This window comes from Anopheles maculipalpis, chromosome 2RL (assembly GCF_943734695.1).
Source record: "Anopheles maculipalpis chromosome 2RL, idAnoMacuDA_375_x, whole genome shotgun sequence".
Lineage (NCBI taxonomy): Eukaryota > Metazoa > Arthropoda > Insecta > Diptera > Culicidae > Anopheles > Anopheles maculipalpis.
This window is the reverse complement of record NC_064871.1, coordinates 69,821,067-69,840,999: the sequence shown is the minus strand read 5'-3', so window position 1 is coordinate 69,840,999 and position 19,933 is coordinate 69,821,067. Positions and strand designations below refer to the sequence as shown.

At 42.8% G+C, this 19,933-nt stretch overlaps 1 protein-coding gene and 1 non-coding gene across 2 annotated transcripts; both read left to right on the top strand.

The window, feature by feature from the left end:
* The first annotated feature begins 478 nt into the window (after positions 1–478).
* On the top strand, positions 479–551 carry Trnak-cuu (transfer RNA lysine (anticodon CUU)). The gene has a single exon. It is a non-coding gene; the product is annotated as a tRNA-Lys (tRNA).
* Positions 552–6,022: 5,471 nt separating this feature from the next.
* LOC126567441 (uncharacterized) lies at positions 6,023–13,478 on the top strand. The gene is made up of 21 exons (XM_050223661.1): positions 6,023–6,084; positions 6,159–6,248; positions 6,313–6,514; positions 6,600–6,767; positions 6,833–6,927; positions 6,999–7,156; positions 7,214–7,659; positions 7,727–8,004; positions 8,079–8,734; positions 8,806–9,154; positions 9,222–9,512; positions 10,085–10,171; positions 10,243–10,444; positions 10,504–10,671; positions 10,780–10,874; positions 10,970–11,124; positions 11,196–11,635; positions 11,708–11,964; positions 12,032–12,702; positions 12,765–13,110; positions 13,192–13,478. Exons 1-21 carry the CDS (start codon positions 6,042–6,044, stop codon positions 13,476–13,478), a joined length of 5,484 nt encoding a protein of 1,827 aa, XP_050079618.1. The 5' UTR covers positions 6,023–6,041.
* The last annotated feature ends 6,455 nt before the right edge of the window (positions 13,479–19,933 follow it).

The window sequence follows — 19,933 nt, the reverse complement described above, 5'->3', positions numbered from 1 at the left end:
TTATTGTAGCTGAGTCTTAAAACATTTCCAAGGTACACAATTATTGTGTCATCAATTTTTTAGCAAAGTTTCATCAATTTCTAGCTTCATATCTTCGTTACAATGATTAGCTCTGAGATTACCGATTTTATATGTATTCTGTCCAATGGTGATCTGCCTTTTTTATAGAGTCAGTAAGGGAGCAAATTGGAATTGTACATAATTTCCACATTTCATGGTGGCTGCAGATTACACATTCAATAATATAAGTTAAAAATAAATAAATTTTGTCACGGTACGGTTCAAGTAATGTCTTACAATTCATAGGGATTATTCCATGAATTTAGTTTGAATTTTTGTTCTGTTAAATATAAAAAAACAAAAAAAAATTCGTAAGTAAAATAAAAAAATTTTTTTTTGTGTATTTTTGTCGCTATGAACTATCAAACTGGTACTATACTACTACCTTCCACGTTAATGTATGCTAATTCATTCGTCAGCCCGGCTAGCTCAGTCGGTAGAGCATGAGACTCTTAATCTCAGGGTCGTGGGTTCGAGCCCCACGTTGGGCGCGGCAAAAGCGGTTTTTTGATTTGTGGTTTTGTATTCTCAGAGTAATAGTAATGTGTAGTAGGAGTATTTTATTGATGGATTTCATTTTACATTATATGTTTGCCATTGGTGCTGAATCTCGTTTCTCATACATATATAACTTAATTCAATACATTTGAAAACTGTGTTGGGCGAGGCCATTAGACCTTTGGGAAACTTTCAACAACCAAAAAACCCTGGTACTGATATTTTTAAGTATAACCTAGGCTTAACCTATCTTCTTCTTCTCCTTCTTCTTCGCGCGAGGCTTCGCTCACCCGTTCATATTCAGAGGCTTACCTCTCTCTATTTTGTCTTTCGACTTCCAAGAGTCATATCGGCGGTTTATTTTCTCGCTTGATGATCGCTTACGGCAGGTTATCGGTCAGTTGTTTGCCTTTTTTAGAATTCTATCTTGTTTCTTTTTACATAGCTAACTATTTCCTTCACACACTTTCCATGTTCATCCTTCCAATGCTTTGCTAGTGCCTCGAAAGACAGTCCTAGGGGCGGGTTATATTTGGAACATTTGAACAGATCATGTGTCTGGCTGTTTCTGGCACCTTGCAAAGATCGCAGTTTGCCTCGCTAACGATTTTCATCTTTTCTAACCAGTATTTTCCCAGACCGTGTCCTGATGTGATGCGATTCATTTTCCGTATTTCTGTGGCAGATGGGTCTTTATTTCGGTGCCATGGCATGATCTCAAAATTATTTTGAAATTTTTCAAATTTCTTGCTTTGTATCCTCTATCTTTTTGGTTTTGGCCATTTTATCGCGTCCTCTATTCTCAATTTGTTCTTTATAATTATTTGTGAATCTATTCCTAGTGTGTCAGCTTCCTATTCCTATTCCTAGTGTGTCAGAATTTCCCGTTACCCATTATGCTTAAATGACCAGGAATCCATCTGATTTCTCCTGTCATTTCGCCTTTTCTATTGCGATTATTTCTATGGAAGTAATGTATGTGCTTTTTTCAAACTTAAATTTGTATGAGGAGTTTTTACCGTGAGTCATAGTAAATATTCCAATCCCAGCACCTTCCGTGGTTTTACTACGGTCAGTGAAAATTTGTGTTTTTGTTCTGATTGCTTCCTGGATTTCTTTCTTGTATTCTAGTTCCATCATTCTACGGTCAGCTGTGCTTTTTTTATAGTTTCTTACCTAGTTGTGTTCTAACTTTTACTCTATGGTCTATATTATTCAGTTTTATGTCTTCTATGTTTTGTATAATTTCTCTATTGTCTTCATACAATCTTTCCATGTAGTTCTTTTTTCGTTTTCTTCTTTTTCCGTTTTTTTCCAGTTGTTTTTTTGTGAATAGGAGAATGTTTAACCGTTTTAAAAAATTATTTTGAGGCTAAGTACGTCTTTCTGTAGTTCAATGGAACTTCGGAGTTTAGGGCGTATGATGTATTCAAAGGCGTGGTTTTCTTGCAACCTGATACTTTTCTAATTGATTGTGATACTATGCTGTTCATTGTCTTGAATTGCTTCTTTTTTCCATTTCCTAGAATGGATGCTCTGTATTCCAGTGTACCTTTTACGATTGTGCGATGTATTCCAATTTTTTTGTTTGGGCTCAGATTGTTTTTGTAGTTACATATGTGCTTTAGTACATTGAATTTGTTTCGTGCTTTATCTTTCTGTTCTTCTATTTGTTTATGGAAAGAAAGTTGTCATCTAACCATATGCCCAGATATTTGTATGAGTCCGTTTGTTGTACCGTCTCTGTACCTATCTGGATTTTTATGGAATTTGCTTCTGGTTCCGTTACCCACAGTTTGCTTTTTTGTATATTTATAGGTAACTGTAATGCTTTTGCAGTTTCGCTAAAGTGATTCATTGTTTCTTGCAACCTTTGTTCTAGTTCACTTAGTGACTTTCCCGATTGTATTATGGCAAAGTCATCCGCATATTGGATGATTTCTACGTCCTTCTTATTTTTGTTTTTGTGGAATGCGCTTGTATATATATTGAACAGGGTTGAATATAGAACATCTCCTTGCGGCAGTCCATCCGACACAAGTTTTCGAATAGTTTCCTTTTCTACTTGTATTTCTACTGTTCGATTGTAAAGGAATCCCGCAATCCACCTATTGATATCTTCTGTTACCTTTTTTTCTTCTAAAACCTTTATTAGCAATTCCGTCTTGACATTATTATATGCATTTGCCAGGTCTACAAATATGACTCCGGTGTATCTGTTTCTGCGTTTGTTTTGCGATATTTGATTTAGTAATAGATTTAAGCACTGATTTGTAGTTCGATTTTTTCGAGAAGTCGAAAGAAGTCTCAAGGATGATGTTTCTTTCGGCAGCTTGTCTCTCTAATTTTCTTAAGACCTCTGATTTTGCCATTTGCGTAAGCATTGGTATCACTGCTATCACGCTATAATTTTCATTGAGCTCGTTTTGGGGTTTTTGGATAGCTATTAATTTGATTTGTTTATATTGCTTTTTTACTTTTCCAGTTTTCCACATGTTGTTGATTTCATCGACAAACTTTTTGGTTGCCACAATGTTGAGACCTTTTAAGATCTCAAAGGATATGTTGTCATGTCCCGGAGAGGTGTTTTTTTTTCTTTTTAATATATCATTCCAGTTTTCTATATTCATTAAGTTACTTGATATTTCGCCTTGGTAAATTTTTCTTTTACCTCTTCTATTTCTATTTTTTTTTTAATTAAAGTTCTCTTCCAAAAAGCGTTTCGCTGCTTGTTTGTCTTGGTGATTAAAGATTTGTTCTTCTCGATTTGTGATGTTTCCTTTAAGGTTGCCTAAGAGTTGCCACATCTCATCTTCTAATTTCAATAATTTCTTCTCAAGCTCGGCTCTTTTGTGTACCTTCTTCGTATATCTAAACTGAGCCATAGCTCTTTTGTACTTTACTTTGTTTTCCGTTGTACGGTTTTGATTTAATATTTTACGTGCTTCATTTTTTCATACCAAGCTTTCTCAGTCTCACGGTTCCACCATATCTTTGACGTTTTTCGTTGTTTGTGTTTTTTTATTTTATTTTGTGTTGGATGGTTTTGTTAACTGAGTTCAGTTATTATAAGCTTTAAAAACGTATTTATTATTTTATGCTACGGAAATCTCACCGTACACTAAAGGAATAGAAAAAAGAGTAATGATAGATCAAATAATAATTAACGTTTGTGCAATTCTTTCCCTTGGCGTAATGTTAATTCTTCTTAAATTATATTTACACTAGCAATTTCTGAAAAATTCAACAATGCTTGGCAAATTTGAAGTTCTACAAATATCAACTGTGCTAAGCCACGGGGGTAGGTGTTTTCAGAGTAAAACGCACTGAGTATTCTTGAACTTACTTAAAATTGTTTAGTACAACAAGAACACTATACTTGTGAGTAAAGATTATTAAAGCATTTTTATGGTTGGCCAAATCAAAATTGCTCAAGCGATGTGATTTCGTGTGATGCAGTGAAAATATGATTTTTTGAGCATGAAATAGTTTTTTTTTTAATGTAATGTGCTTGCTTAATAATTTCAAGTAAATAAAACACTATGCGGTGCACACTATGCAAAACAAATTCTAGCACTATCACTTATAGACTCCACAACAATCCAACTACGTAACGGCAACAAACAAAAGGCCTCCTACTTGCCTATCTGCCTACAAACGGATCAAGCCTCCAACGGAACCATGGCATTCATCACCATTCATTTGCTTTCCACCGGAACGAACGAAAAGCGAAAACCGTAACCACCGGAACCCACCGTTCAGGACCGTATAGAGCTAGACGAATGATGGTAGGCGCTTGATGACTAGCATTGGGTGAAACATGACATTACTCACTTACACAACAACAGCAACGCTGTAGAAGCTCAAGGCGTGTGGATTATGGATTCGAAGAAAAGCTTAAAAATTTCGAAAAGTGTAACAAGAGCGAAAGCTACCATTGCGTAAAAATCAACAACACGGCGGCCCGCACAATGGTGTGGTCATGTAGTGATGAGCAAGAAACAAAGCGTACCGTGAAAAATGGCTACAAAAGGTGTGGGTCGAATGCCTTTCTCTCGGTCGGAAAACGAGGCCACGAAGGCAAGGACCTATCAGCGGCACTATCGCACCACGCAGCATCCATCGTGTTAAAGGAACGTGTTTAAGCCGGTGTTCCTTGACGAAGGGAAAGATATTACAAACTCTTTCCCTCCGTTGGAAACACCTGAAGACAAGATGGAATGATGGAGTCCGGCTTTCTTTTTTTTTTCTTTTCTAGAATTGTGCTTTGTTGGCAAAGGAGCTTCATAAATCACTTTGTTTGTTTAGTTTCGTTTTTTTTTCTTCTGTTCGCCTCGTTCGCCACTGTTCGAAAGATCTGAGAAAGGTCCTTGAATGTTGTTTGCAGTATTCTTGAAGTATGCTTTAGGTTTGCGCGTGTCATATTTTCATCAGTCACGTGAGTCACCCTCACCTGTCCCGGTTGTATATTCTTATCCATCTTTGTTGTACGATGAGCCAGAGCTGATGGAGTTCCAAAGCCGCCTTTTGAAAGTAGTTATTTGACTCGTCCGGGCGTGCGGGTGTGGTTGAACAACGGACACCATAATATGTAAAGACCATTAATAAGCTGACGTGCCTTTTACATCACCGTGCACCGTTCACACGCGCCATGATGAAAGCGTCGATGATGATGATGATGATGATGAGTTGTCGCGTATCCGTTACATTCTTCAAACCGTCAGTGCCACACTGGGGTGGAATCTACGGGTGGTAAGTTTGACAGCGACGGAAGCAAAAATTTGTCACTCATTGAACAATGCCAACAAAGCAAATCGCTACCGAAAGGCGCTCAGTGAGCAGAAGAATGACTTTTTCGAGTCATGCGGTGTCGGTCGTCGCTAAGCCTTTTTTTTACGACGCTGTTCGGAGTAATGAGAAAAAGTAAACTCGTAAACCCGAAAAAATGGATACAATGTGCCACTGATCAAAAATCTTGACTGCACGAATATTTGTGACCTAACGAAGTCGGAAAGCGTTATATTGATCTTACATTCACGTAGAAAACCACGTAGAAGACAAAGATTTTTAGGCGAAATAAGGTCAGATCTTTCATAAAAAAGAATAAAATGTTTGTTCTATTTGTTGATGTACAACATGCGAAATGTAAACTTGTTGTCTATGTCTAATCAAAAACGAGAATAATTTGAATGTTTTCTTAGTTAAGATTGGTTTTTAAATTTATGCATTGCAATGGCCTATCCATCTATGGCATAGTCGCATCAAATACAAGTGCACTTATCAGCCTCCGATCCAAGCGCGATCAATTTCCTATACATTGAAATGCGTCGTGTCTGGAGAGAATTATACGCTGGCGAGCGTAAAAAAAACATGAAGAGAGCCCTCTGCGACTCCAAAGCAATCTTGCAATCCGGTTCCTATCCTAGGAATTCCGAACAAAACCTCACAGTATCGTCTCAGCTCTTGCGATTAACTGTTCTACGATGCAGCGTGTCTGTTTAGCTGTGCTGCTGGGTGTTATAAAGTGTAACTAACTTGTCTCATCTAAACTAGCGTAAATCGTCTGAGCTAATCGTTCTATTTGTGCAATTCATTTATAGTAATTTCTGCCATGCTTTACCCCGTCGGTTCTGGAATAGATGAGAACGCAGACAATGCCTTCATGCCGAATGAACGTACTACGCTCGACGGTAAGCGATTTCTCACTGACAGTTTAATAAATATAACACTAAACGATTTAACTCTTTGTCAAAGATTGTCACCTAAGGTACTACAATTTTGGAGGACGAGGTTTAGTAGCACCTTCGTTTGCTAAACCTGCTTTTTTGACTGAGTTTGCACACATCGGAGCAATTGGATGGACCCGGCAGGATGGTACGATTGTGTGGGCTTGCGGTGGTTCCTTGATATGGGACAATTTCGTGCTAACGGCCGCTCACTGCACAGCAAATGACGAGTTGAGTGACGAGTGCGCGATTGCGCTGACACAGTAAACCAGTCCGCGGTAAACTGATTCAAGGTTTTGTTTTATTCTTCCATAGAAACATTCCACCCGATGTTGTGCGTTTCGGCGATCTAAACATATACAGCGAAGAAGATGATGCGTATGCACAGCAGTTAGCGATCGTGAATATATTTCGCCACCCAAGTTACGTCTTCAGTGGCAAATACTACGATATAGCATTGCTACAGTTAGAGCGAAACATCACGTAAGTGCGGAAGAATACCGTTCTCAGCTTAAAATTCTCATTTGAACGGTTTGACGTTTCACCAGTGTCCATGAGACAGTAGCTCCAGCGTGTCTATGGTTAGATCAGGAAGTACGATTTAAGGAGCTCGAATCAGCCGGTTGGGGTCAAACAGGGTTTGGTAAGCTGTTGTCTTAAATTGAAGGCTAAACACACCTCCACCTAACAATGAATCAAATTGTACTGTTGCAGCTGAAGACCAGACGCCTATACTGCTGAAAATTACATTGAAACCGATGAGTAACGAAAATTGCAAAGTGCATTACACGCCAACCACTGTTCGAGGTTTGCGAAATGGACTTCATCACCATCATATTTGTGCCGGCGATAAAAGGATGGACACATGTCTGGTAAAACAAGTTTTAATGATGGTTAAATCAGGTTAAACAGCTTGAAATATTTTCAAGGGTGATTCTGGAGGTCCGCTGCACATACGACTGCAGCACAATGGCAAAGTCACACCGTTTCTTGTAGGGTTAACTTCGTTCGGACTGCCTTGTGGACAATCTCATCCAGGCGTGTACACGCGTGTAGCACCATTTCGTTCCTGGATCGTGGAAACACTGCAAAAAAATGGTGCCCCGGAGGTGACGGACAGTCAGTTTGATCCCGCGGACTGTGCATTGCGACACGTTGCCATACGACAATTGGCCATATCGAATGTAGTAGCGAACGAGTCAGGCATATACGAAACGTTCAATGCACAGCGTTCGTACATTACGACGGAAGTGGATGAGCAGATGGTTCTGCTGAGGTGGCCTGATTCAGTCACGCCGCAGAAAAATAACTGTATGGGTTCCATAATCGATCATGATACAGTCGTTACGTTGGGTGATTGTACAGTGCATGCTGGGTAAAATAGTCGAAAAATATTTTTATAAGTTAGCTTACAGTTTTAAACGGGTAATTTCTTCTTACAGAGTACCTCCTACACGTGTACTACATCGCAAGAGAGCGGGCTACTATTATGATCAAACCGAGGAAAAGCAATATGCTGTGGTAGAGATGCACGTACATCCAAATCACACCAAAGGTTCCTACTATGACAACATAGCAGTGCTGAAAATCAACGGATCATTTGATATTTTACCTGCCTGTATTTGGAATGCTGCAGAACTACCTGATCCACAAATAGAAATAACCACCATCGGTCGTGTTGATTTGAACGTTTATCAGTACAAGGATCGAACAATACACGGTAGGCAGCCAAGAGCTCCATTTGATCCAATTGGAGTGACTAAAGTGCGTGTTAAATTATGCTTTTTCTTCCAGATTCAAGCAGCATGCAGCTAACGCCTCGAGTTTTCGCGTACGACAACAACAGCTGCTTACTTGCCCTCCAATACCAGGAGAAATTAAGTCAAGGCCTTCTGCAGCAACATTTATGTTTTGGGAATGATCCATTCCTGGTACCAGAAGTGTGTGAACTCACCAATGGAGGACCACTTCAACGCACGATTACTCGAATGGGTCGCTTTTTTAAGCATGTATACGGAATAAGCCTTTTTGGGCGAGATTGTGGATACGGTGAGCCGGGTGTAGCTGTACGATTGCATACTCATATGCACTGGTTGGAGTCAGTGCTGCTGCCGAACAGATCAGCCTACAATAAATCACCAGATGCGGTTTTGTTCATCAACACTGATCTCGAGCTATTCGATCGGTGCGATCAATATGATGGTTCCGTAGGGCTGTGTGTTCCCGTTGATCGTTGTAAAGGAATTCGGCACCGTATCGATCGAAGAGAAGGATTGATATTCTGTACGAATGGAACGATTGTCTGCTGCTTGCCGAAAAATATCATGGACGATGAACAGCTTCTGCACGACGAGGATCAACAGGTGGAGGATTGTGAAAATCGATACGAATCGTTTCGCCGGAGGAACTTCATTGGTAACCCGGAGCTGCCCAAAACAAAACCGCACATAGTAAGCGTAACGCTTTGATGATGGTTTGCCGATGGTTAGACAATCTACGTCATATATTATTCCTGTTTCAGGTGGAGGTTATTTGGGAGGAAAAACCGAGCCGCAAGCTGTACACCTTGTGTCTGGGTTATCTCATTACAACAGGCACGGCAATCACCAGCGCTGGCTGTACTCAGATTAAAAACCGCAAGCCTCACCTTCTCAGGTTGGGTTCCATCAGCAGTCAGTACGAAGATTCCTCCATTAGTGCACCAATAAAACGCATCATACCACATTCCCGGTATGATGCTACTACTGGAGCCAACAATGTCGCTCTGCTGATGCTATTTCAACACATAGAACCTACGGCAGCTGTCTATCCTGGCTGTCTATGGAGGAATGAAACACACACTCCCTTGGTTTCGGAAATACACTCCATTGGTAAGTTTCAGATAAATCTTTTAAAAAAACCGCCCAAAGCTAACGCCCAGTCTCGTCTTTATTGCAGTCGAATCACAGCTAAAACAGGAAGAAGTGCATCCGATGTATAGTTCACACTGTGAGCGAGCTTTAAATATCAAACTAAACGATGGGGAATATTGCACCATTTCTACCGATTCTATGGCATCAACCTGTCCTACGGCAGGCGATCCAATTGTGTGGCGAGGTAAAGGAACGAAAGAGGCACCAGTCGAGTACTTGGTAGGAATGTTTAGCAACACAACTTGTGGAACGGATGATCCTCTCATCAATGCACGCATTTCGGAATACGTTCCTTGGATACTGGATAACTTGCGAAGTTCGTATTAGAAGATCAGTCGGTTACGTCCGTCCGTCAAATCATGGTATTTCCTTGAGCAATAAATAACCTTTGACGCTGCAATCAAAGCCTATACTTCTCATCTTGTATGACTGATTGTGATCTATAGCTTGATCTTGTGTTTGTACATACAGAAAATGGGTTTTGCCTTCCATACTACATAATCCCTTGTGAATTCCCAGCTTCCTCCACAGCTCTCACGCCTATCGTTCTTGCATGCGTGAAATCTATCGTACTGATAGAACTGTAAGTTCTATTGCTGAGATGCTAACGGCAGAGCGAACTAAAACCGGTTTCATGAAGGTGTATGTGAAAGCGTAAGGGTTGAGAAGGTGGTAACCGTTGCCGCTGCAAATATCACTTCCACTGCATAATTAACTTCAAGCGTGCGTTAGTAAACGATCAGCTGCAGTGCAGTGATAATGGCGTGTGATTTGACGCTACTTGTAATGTGCGTGGTGGTGATTTTACCATACAGTGAGTATGAGTTACTGCCCTTAAACAATACTTTATTGTTACGTTAACGTTAATTTGTTTGTTGTAAATTGTAGGTGCATCCAAATTGTACCCGATCCCTGCACATTTGCCGGAAGATCAAATGGATATGATGTTACCGTTTGACAAAATATCGCTAGATGGTGAGTGAAAGATGCCGATAAAAAACGCGAATTGTAAGATCAATAACGCGCTTTTTTTTTTTTTTAACTAGATTGTCACACACGCAACTGGAAGGACGGGTTCCAATGGACGGTGGCACCGGCTTACGGTAGTCCTGCGTTGCTGCGCGAATTCGCTCACATCGCCGCGATCGGCTGGACGGGAACGGATGGCAAAATAATCTGGGGATGCGGCGGGTCGCTGATATGGGAGAATTTCATTCTCACTGCTGCCCACTGTGCGGCAAACGATGAGTATGTGATAACACTCGCCTCTCGTGCTCGTTTCTCATCGCCTCCCCCTTTACTTTCAGAGATGTTGCGCCAGATGTGGCACGAATGGGTGACCTCAACATCTACAGCGATGAGGACGATGAGTTCCCTCAGCAGTTACGAATTGTGAAGATCATACGCCACCAGCAGCACCGGTTTAGTGCCAAGTACTACGATGTAGCGCTGATGCAGCTCGAAAAGAATATCATGTGAGATTTTCGTACAAGACAGACGGCCGACGGTGGAGAAGTGTACGTCAGAGAGTGTTTTTATTCCCATCCACGCTATCTGCTCCTGTTCTTTTGGTTTCGATCTAGTGTACATGAGACGGTTGCACCGACCTGCCTCTGGCTAGAAGACGAGGTGCGCTTCCCGAAGCTCTTTGCAGCGGGTTGGGGTAAAACAGGTTTTGGTATGTAGAAAATCCGTACGATAGGTAAAAACCAAGCAGTTTATCCCACAACTATAATTAAAACTCCCGAATGATGATGAATGATGTCATTTCAGCTGAGGATAAAACAAACATTCTGCTGAAGGTCGAACTTACTCCCATGAACAACACTGAGTGTTCGCGTTTCTACACCTCGTCCGAGCGTGGACTGCGCGATGGACTACATGCACATCATCTGTGTGCCGGTGATGAGAAGATGGATACGTGCCCGGTAAGACCGGACGGGATGATTACAATCGTCCAGAATAATTGTCCTTTTTTTCTTCTTCTTGCTTCTAACAGGGAGACTCCGGTGGGCCACTGCATGTGAAGTTGCTTCATAACGCCAAAATGACACCATTTCTAGTAGGCGTCACTTCGTTCGGTAAACCATGCGGACAAGCAAATCCTGGTGTGTATGCCCGTGTGTCCAGCTTCGTGGATTGGATAATTGAGACGCTGAAGCGGGAAGGAGAACCAGCCACGGCTCAAAAGTTTGAACCATGGTCCTGTGCTCTACGCTACGTACATGTGCGTGAGTACGAAGATGATGTTGTTGAATCGAGGTCAAACAATTACGAGACCTACAACTCGGACAAGGCTCATCTGGTGAGTGGTGACAGCAGGCAACGGGTGGACATTGTTTGGGCGAATAAAATAGTACCGCGTCGAGAAAACTGTTCCGGTACTCTGATTGAGCGGGACGCTGTTGCAACATTGGCGGAATGTGCATCTCATATGGGGTATTTTGAAAAGGAATGATTTACTAACTACAATGCCTATATTTTTTTAAATTTTGTCCGTTTGCATTTCAGGGCAAGCCCAGAACGAGTAAAGCTGAGTAATGGAAATTTTGTCAATATTACTGAAACCATCATCCATCCAAGGTACAGCCCAGCAACAGGACGTTACTATAACAATATCGCTATTTTGAAGCTCCCGTTTGCGGTAACAGTTGTGCCAGCATGCGTCTGGTACAATGAAACCATTCCCGATCCACAGTTTGAGGTCATCGGTAAAGGTCGTGCTGATCTCACGCCATACAACGTCGATGAAGAAGTTACTGAGCTCGGTATGTAGAAGACAATAACGATTAAAACTCTAATAAGAAAAACGCTTTTAATAAATATTTTTTTAAGATGCCCGCATCGTTGGAGTGTCACCTCGTGCGACTTTGCAGTCCAACAACGAATGTCAGCTGGCCGAGCAGTATCGCGCATTACTAGGACGCGGTCTTCAAACTGAACACATTTGCTTCCAGAACAAACCATTTCTGGTGCCTGCCACTTGTGAACAACAGTTTGGTGGGCCTATCGAACGAGAAATATGGCGCTTTTCGCGTTACTTTAACTACGCTTACGGAATGAACTTGTTTGGACGGGATTGTGGCTTCGGAGAAGCGGCCGTGGCTGTGCGGTTCAGCACTCACAAGCAGTGGATCGAATCGGTACTGTTGCCTGAAATTGGCAACAGCAATAAGGGCAGCGTGACTAGCTCAAGAGATTCTGTGATCTTCATCAATCCCGATCTGGTATTGAACGATCGATGCAACTATGGAGGAGGTGTTGAGGGCTTATGTGTTTCGCATGATAAATGTCCCAGCATAAAGCAGCGAATAGCCAACGGTGTGCCGGTAACTCTTTGCTCGAACGGTTCGGTAGTATGTTGCCCAAATCAGGACATCAGAGGTCCTCCGAGCGCAATCGAAAAGGAGTTTAACGAGTGCGAGCAACGCTACGCACACCTACGAAAAGAGCGTCAGCAACGTTGGGATGGATTTCAACCATTGAAAACGAGGTTTCCTCATGTGGTAGGTGTAAATCGAATAGCTCATCAAAGTTTCCGATTTTCTAACATATTATCTGCTTGAAGGCTGAGATAGGATGGGATGAAGCGTCCAATATACGGTTTCAGTGCATCGGATATCTCATCAGTACGCGTGCCGTTGTATCGGCAGCTTCCTGCGTGGCGTCTAAAGAATTCTTTCCAGATGTTGTGCGCTTAGGTGGGTTTCAAGCTGGACAGTTTTCCAACGATATCGCGTTTATACCCATTGAAATGACAGTGGTACATCCGGAGTTTAATGTTAGCACGTTTGGAAATAACGTCGCATTGTTGAAGCTTGTTACGCCGGTACAACCTACCGTTACCGTCTTCCCAGGTTGCTTGTGGCAGAACATGACCCATAATCCAGTACAGGCTGAGATATTGACCGGGGGTAAGCAAAAGTTCATTCAGCAATCATTACGGCGAGCATCACACCACCACAGCTTTATAAACGTTTCTTTTCTTTTCACAGGTGGTTTGCAGCCCATCCATCCGATGTATTTGAGGGATTGCAATGCACGCTATGCCAGGCCCTTCACAGATCCGCGGATAACATGCATGATTCCGGGAGTGCAAGGATCAGAAGAGTACTGTTACGCTCCCGGAACTCCGATCGTTTATAGGAAGAATGAGGATCTCAATCTCTTCACGGAGTACCTGGTGAACATATACAGCCATGGTCGATGCAATTCCTCCTCACCGCGCATAGTGCATCGTATAGCCATGTACATTGATTGGTTCAAGGAGGTGCTGGAATAAACATTTTATAACTTTCACATTTTGCGGTAAAAACAGTTTCAATCCAGTTTCGCTGTTAGGGTTTATAGATGCTATAGGTTAAATTTGCTGCGAGTGGTACAATGGAATAAAGAATCAAATCCATGAATTCTTTTAAGGTAGCGTACTGACACGAGAACTGACTATCCAACTACGAGAGGCGAGAAAGTCAACATTCTAAAGTGTCCCTTTTTCTAATGCAAGCTTTAATCACACTATCAAACGGCCGTCCGTCTTCACCGAGGTTCAAATTCCATCCCCAGCTGTTGCTTGAATTTTGCTCCCCGTAATGAGGATTGCTCATCATACGGAATGGTATAAATGAGCCTAGTATGTCTTTAGCTTGGGGCGACCCGGTGGCGTAGGTGACAGCGGTGGCGGTCTTCGAACGGCCGGACCGGGGTTCAAATCCCATCCGCGGATCGTCCCACAGTAGTGAGGACTGACTAACCAAGTACGTGGTATCGGCAGTCTAGAGTAAGCCTTTTTCGATGGATGGCATGAGCTTAGAGGTCGTTAAGTCAAGAAGAAGAAGAAGATGTCTTTAGCTAGCCAACGTGACCTTACCTCTTTACCTCAGACAAGAAGGAGAAATAGAGTCACATTGACCATATATGGCAGTAGTGTTAAAAACGAGTCACAATAAAGGTAGTCTTGAAAACGAGGCACAACAAAAAATCAACGATCCGATGCGTGATCTGTAAATAAGCTGATTATTCATACAAAAATACTTTTTTACGTTTCAATATTCCATGACTCAAGGCTGTTAGTTATTGTTTGCATACATCACCACTGTATTCTACGACCTTTCGGTTGTTTGTTGATTAGAAACCTAACCGGAAGTATATATTAACGACATCTGCTGGCAAGGCTCTACCGCTGCTACCAAACAATAGAACATGTACATTCCCGGCAGCACCAGCGTTCTATTAGCAAGCGAATGAAGAATTGTTCTTTTTTTTGCTCTACAAAACATTCATTCTAACTCGGAAGGAAACCGGCACACATCCTTGCCAGTGGCACTCAAAAGCATATTCAAAACCGGAAACGGAAGCCTTGTCTCTTTATCTCGAGCTTTGCAATACAGCGTGGTGAAGTTTCTTTCGTGCGGTTGTTCAGAATGATAGGCCAATTTCAGACCGGATCGACGTTGAAAGCTGCGCTACGAAATTGTCTTGTTACGCTGGTTGCCTTCCCTGGGTCGGTTGAGTTGTTGCTAACTAACGAAGCGGATCAAACCTTCTATCCCTTCTGATGAGTGTAGTGTTTCCCACTCTCTCGTCACAATTTTTCTGCCAGCGAACCCACACTATCGGGGGTTTTTAGCTCGGGCAGTACTGAAAGAGCTCAATCGCTGCAATCCGACTATCCTCATTGACAATCAGCACCACCAGCCGCCCGTTCGAAGCTTCTCCGCACAGCCGTGCCGTTCCATTTGTGTGCCAAGATTCGACGGAACAGAGCTGAAATGGATCAGACGCCCGCTGACGAACGGCAACTAGGAAAGTAGCTCCCGACAGTCCATAAAGACACGGTTTTCCATTTGCAATAGCTGTGGAGGGCATTAGGTTCGGCTGATTTCACACCGTTGGACTGGGCGAGTTTCGTTCTGCTTTCCGTACCCTTCACTGCAAGGAGTGAGCTCGTTGATGAGCTTTTAAATTTCGATTGCTCCGATAGCGCTGCCAAACGGAACGGATAAGCTGGAACGGGAAATGCTCTCAAAAAAGCACCCAAAAAAGAAACGCAACGAAATCAGTAAAAATCATTTAGTACAAAACGTAAAACATAAGCAAAACCGAACGAACCGCGAAAGGTGGTGTGATGAAAAATCATCAGCCAAAGAACTGCGCGTGGGAAATAGAACGGAAAATTTTGTGACGCGAAAAGAAAAGCCATCCCCTGCTGGACAGTTCCCTTGGCGCTAATGTAGCAGGAGCTTGACAAAATTGCTTCATCATCGTACTGGGTAGGAGACGAACTTGCTCGGTGTTGGACGATCACCATTAAAAACCCATTATTCTGCGTGCCTATGGCTGGTTTAGAATTTGTGAGCTCGAACTTTGATATTACTTTCAGATTAATTTCCACGCCCAGGGAAAAAAAGGGTTGTGAAATTGTGTTCTGAACTGGCGACTGGGAACATTTCTCAAACATTCGATTCCCAATTCTTCGTATGAACAGCGAAATCAAGATTCAACCACTTCGATCAATTTAAATACAATTTGCTTTGATTAACTCGGACAAAACTCTAGGTTCAGGATGAATCTCCTGAGAGATATTGTTTTGTACGATATTACCGAATTTATAATGCTTCTTTCGACACAGGTGGTATTGTGCAATTTTTATCCTGTATCCGATTGTAATTCTGCCTATTTGTTGGCAAATAGTTGAACCAGTTTGCTCTTTGATCCTTTGATCCTTTGATACTAGCATCAAAACATGCGCCTGAACTAACAAAGAGCCTTTTTTTCCAATGACTTCAAATTGTCGCATGATGAGAATACATGAATTGATGAAAGCAATCCTTCTTTAGACCCATCGACGCAGAAGGAAATCATTTTCAGCCGCAGCGCGAAATTTCATCCACAACCACATAGCACCATTCCGAACCATAATGGTGTTTACCATTCGGTGCTAGAAAATTCCCTTTAAGCCACATCATACATGCCAGAATCTTCATGAAGCTCACTCGCAGCTTAAGAGCTCATCAACGCCAGAGCAGGCGTCAGAAACATCCTTCCCACGTCGTGCCGCTGAGTGAATTGCGGTGTTGATTCAAGCATTTTCAACACATCCAATAAGCAATGAGGTGAAAAATCTCCAATCACGGCTACAAAAATGAACCTGCTGATGGCACCATTTTGCCACTTCCCTACCGGGCGCCTAGAGGCGTGGCATACTGCGTTTGCTTTGGCTACGATTGACATCACCCCGTGTTATCGATAGCATTGACGAGCGTACATGTTGTTTTGCGCCAGCGTGTTGCCGCAGGAGCAAAAGAAAAAGAGAAACAGATTATCTAGAGTCAGCCGACGGGCAGTGCTTTGGAAAATTAGGTATAATCGGTCGCTTATTTTCGCTAAATTTATAGTTCATTTTGACCGACCGATGGCAGCGGCGAACAGATGGGACCTTTGGGCGCCGGATTTTCTGCGCCGTGTCCTTGTTGACAAATTTCTAACAATAAATCAGTAAGAAATTGGCTCATTAGTGACGCTTTAGTAAAAGTGATCATCCATCGGATGCAGTGTTGTGGCGGTGTAGTGGAAAACATTCCAGTAACAGTTGCGTTAATTTTTTTTTTAAGCGAGTTTGAGTTTACTGTAACATTTAATGCGTATTTGAACAATGTAATGCAACAATATTGTTATTATATATTGTAATTGATGTTAAATGTTGATTGATGTTGTCTTGAGAAATTCCTCAAAATCATTTTGTCCGTCCGACTTTATATTTATTCCAATACTTGTTCTACAGTTTGGCAAGTTTATTGTATTATTCAGAGGTTGTCTTGGAGAATCTTAATGCAAGCAACTATTCAAGTTTCTCCTTCTTGGCTTATCGACCCTTCTTACTAGGTTACCCCGGGTATTGATGGCTTACTAGACTTGCCGATAGCACGTAGTTAGATTGACAGTCCTCACTACGGAGTGACGATCCGGATGGGATTTGAACTTCGGTTCTGTCCGTTTGAAGACAGGTGCTGTTGTCACCAAATACCAAATCTTCAATCCAAATTGATATAGGATCTCCATACCCTACTCCGACTCACTACGTCCACGGCGTACAGAATGGTAACATATCTCTCCAAATATCTCAGCTTGGGTACACGGAGAAACCCAACTCCTTGGGAAGATGGGTTATATGGCTACATTGAGCGGGGGTGGGGATGGCCAGCGCCTATTCTCCAGGTAAGGGGCGGCTGGTTGTCCTTCTGTCCTGGCATCCTACGGGATTATAATCAGCTAGGATGCGTAGGCCCTCTGACGAGCCATGGGGTTTGAGGAGAGGCCTTGCAAGCCACCCCCAATACCATTGCAACGAAAGGGAACCAACACATTTCGAATCGGATTGAAACTTGGTCCGTAATGTGTTGGCCTTGGGACATGGAACTGCAGATCCCTCACATCACCCGGAAGTACCCGCATTCTTTCGGACGAAGTGAGGGCTCGCGGCTTCGGAGTAGTAGCACTTCCGGAGGTGCGCTGGAAAGGAGTAACGGAGCGGCCCTACCGCAATGATCTACCAAAGTGGTGGAGAAAAGCATGAACTCGGTACGGCGTTCCTGGTCATAGGTGAGATGCGAAAGCAAGTCATCGGGTGATGGCCGATCAATGAACGGATGAGCAGGTTGAGGATCCGCGTAAGGTTCTTTAATCTGACCATTATCAATATGAACAGTCCGCACCTTGGAAGCGGATCGATGACGATAAAGACTGTTTTTATACGCAGTTGGAGAGGGAGTACGACCGCTGCCCATAACATGGCGTCAAGATTGTCATCGGATAACACACGATAGGAAGATTCAGTGACCACCAGCTGACGAACGACAACGGGTTCCGGCTCGTGAACTTCACCTCCTTCAAGCACATGACTCTTCGCAGCACCGGCTACTAGCACGTACCTCGTGCCTCGTGTTCAGTTACACCTGGAGATCACCACAACAGACATATTTCCAGATTGACCACGTTCTTATCGATGGAAGGCCAATAAGCTGCGCTTTCAGCCTACCCCAAGGCTCAACAAAGATCGGCTGAGGCAAGCTGATGTGGCAAGGGACTTCGCAAATGCGCTTGGGGAAGCGCTGTCGGAGGACATCACCAAGGAGGCGATGTCCCTCAATGACCACTGGCGTATGGTGGAGCAAACCATCAACAACACAGCCGAGCGAACAATTGGCCGCGTGACACGTAACCACAGGAAGGAATGGTTTGATGATGAGTGCAGGCGAGCACTAGCCGCGAAGAACGCAGCGCGTACCCGCATGCTCCAGCGCGAGACCCTGTAGAACGTAAAACACTACAGACGACTGAGGAGGCATCAGATCCGGCTCTTCCAGGACAAGAAGCGGAGTTTCGAAGAGTTTGACGAGCTACTGATGCAGTTATCCCAGTCGGGGGAAGCTCGCAAGTTCTACAGGATGTTGAATGCGGCACGGGTGATCAATAGGTGGAAGTGCTCCTTTGACAGATGCAGGAGGCACCGAACTAGGCGCAGGAAGCAGAGGAGTGCAGAACTACAACAGCCAGCATGACGATGACGATGGTATCTCCGCCATCCCTGGCCGAAGTCATCAGTGCCATCAAGCAGCTGAAATGCAACAAGAGGCTCATGCCCCACCAAGAATTAGACCGGATGCAGCCGTAGATGGAGGACTGCAGCCCTAGACCGAGTTTCCTAGAAACTGATTGGAGACCTGGCCATGCCGACACGACGTGCTCAATCCTGAGCAGGCCAAGAGGAAGCTTTTATTATTATTTTTAAACTTTGACTGATAATCAATCTGAAAACCGGCTCCAAAATTTAATGATTTTTAATATGATATTGAAATGAAGTTTTTCAATTTACACAATTTACACAAATTAATATAACGCAACACATAAGTTCCGCGATGTTTTAACTTTCCGCTGAGCTACAGTAATCAAACAAAGTTGCAGTTGAAAAGCTATGCGATATTAAACCATTTTATTCAACAGCAGTCCGCACAATTTTCCGCACCATCGCAAACATATCTCAACACGCAAAATAGCAGCATAAATCCTGTCATCTAAACGGGATCGGTTTTTAGTTGCGAGAAGTGACAAATTTGCAAATAAAATTAAACTGCCCAACATGTCAGCCGATCTGGTAAAAAGCAAAACCGTGTTCCCAGTTGGAATTTTGCACTGGAAAAAAAACCCAACCCAAGGGCATATCGCGAAATTGAAACTGAAAACCATTTTTTTGCTGCTGAAATAGAGAGCACAACCAACCTACGCGTTACATGCCCGTACAAAACACTCGAGTTGCGTTGTTTGACCTCTAAGCGGGTATTGTTTTATGTTGGCAACGAATTGATTTGGAGATTTGTGTTTTTCCTTTTTTTTTTGGTTTCATTCCAAATCGTTCAACTTTTACTGCAACGGTTACATCGGTGTGTGCTTCCTTCCCTCACGAACTCCCACATCACTTCCATTCTCGCATCCAATATTGTCAATTTGGTGTGCTATCATCATCGAATATCTGATTACAAACAATATCGTCCACTGCCCCGGGGATAAATGAACGATTGAACAAAAAGTACGATGTTCCGAGAAGCAGACTTCAAAATTTGACGGCATCCACTTTGGTCTCGCTGGACAAAGTTGTTTGTTTCGTCCATTCATTGACACTAGAGCGCGAAAAATGTTTCCTTTTTATTTGTATTCCACTGAGTGCATGTCAATAATGTAATT

Excerpts from the sequence above, each read along its gene's own strand:
- LOC126567441 (XM_050223661.1), top strand. The coding sequence starts at position 6,042 with ATGCAGCGTGTCTGTTTAGCTGTGCTGCTGGGTGTTATAAAGT. Across the intron at positions 10,172-10,242 it reads TGACAAAATATCGCTAGATG|ATTGTCACACACGCAACTGG; the intron begins GTGAGTGAAAGA and ends TTTTTTAACTAG. Across the intron at positions 12,703-12,764 it reads AAACGAGGTTTCCTCATGTG|GCTGAGATAGGATGGGATGA; the intron begins GTAGGTGTAAAT and ends ATCTGCTTGAAG.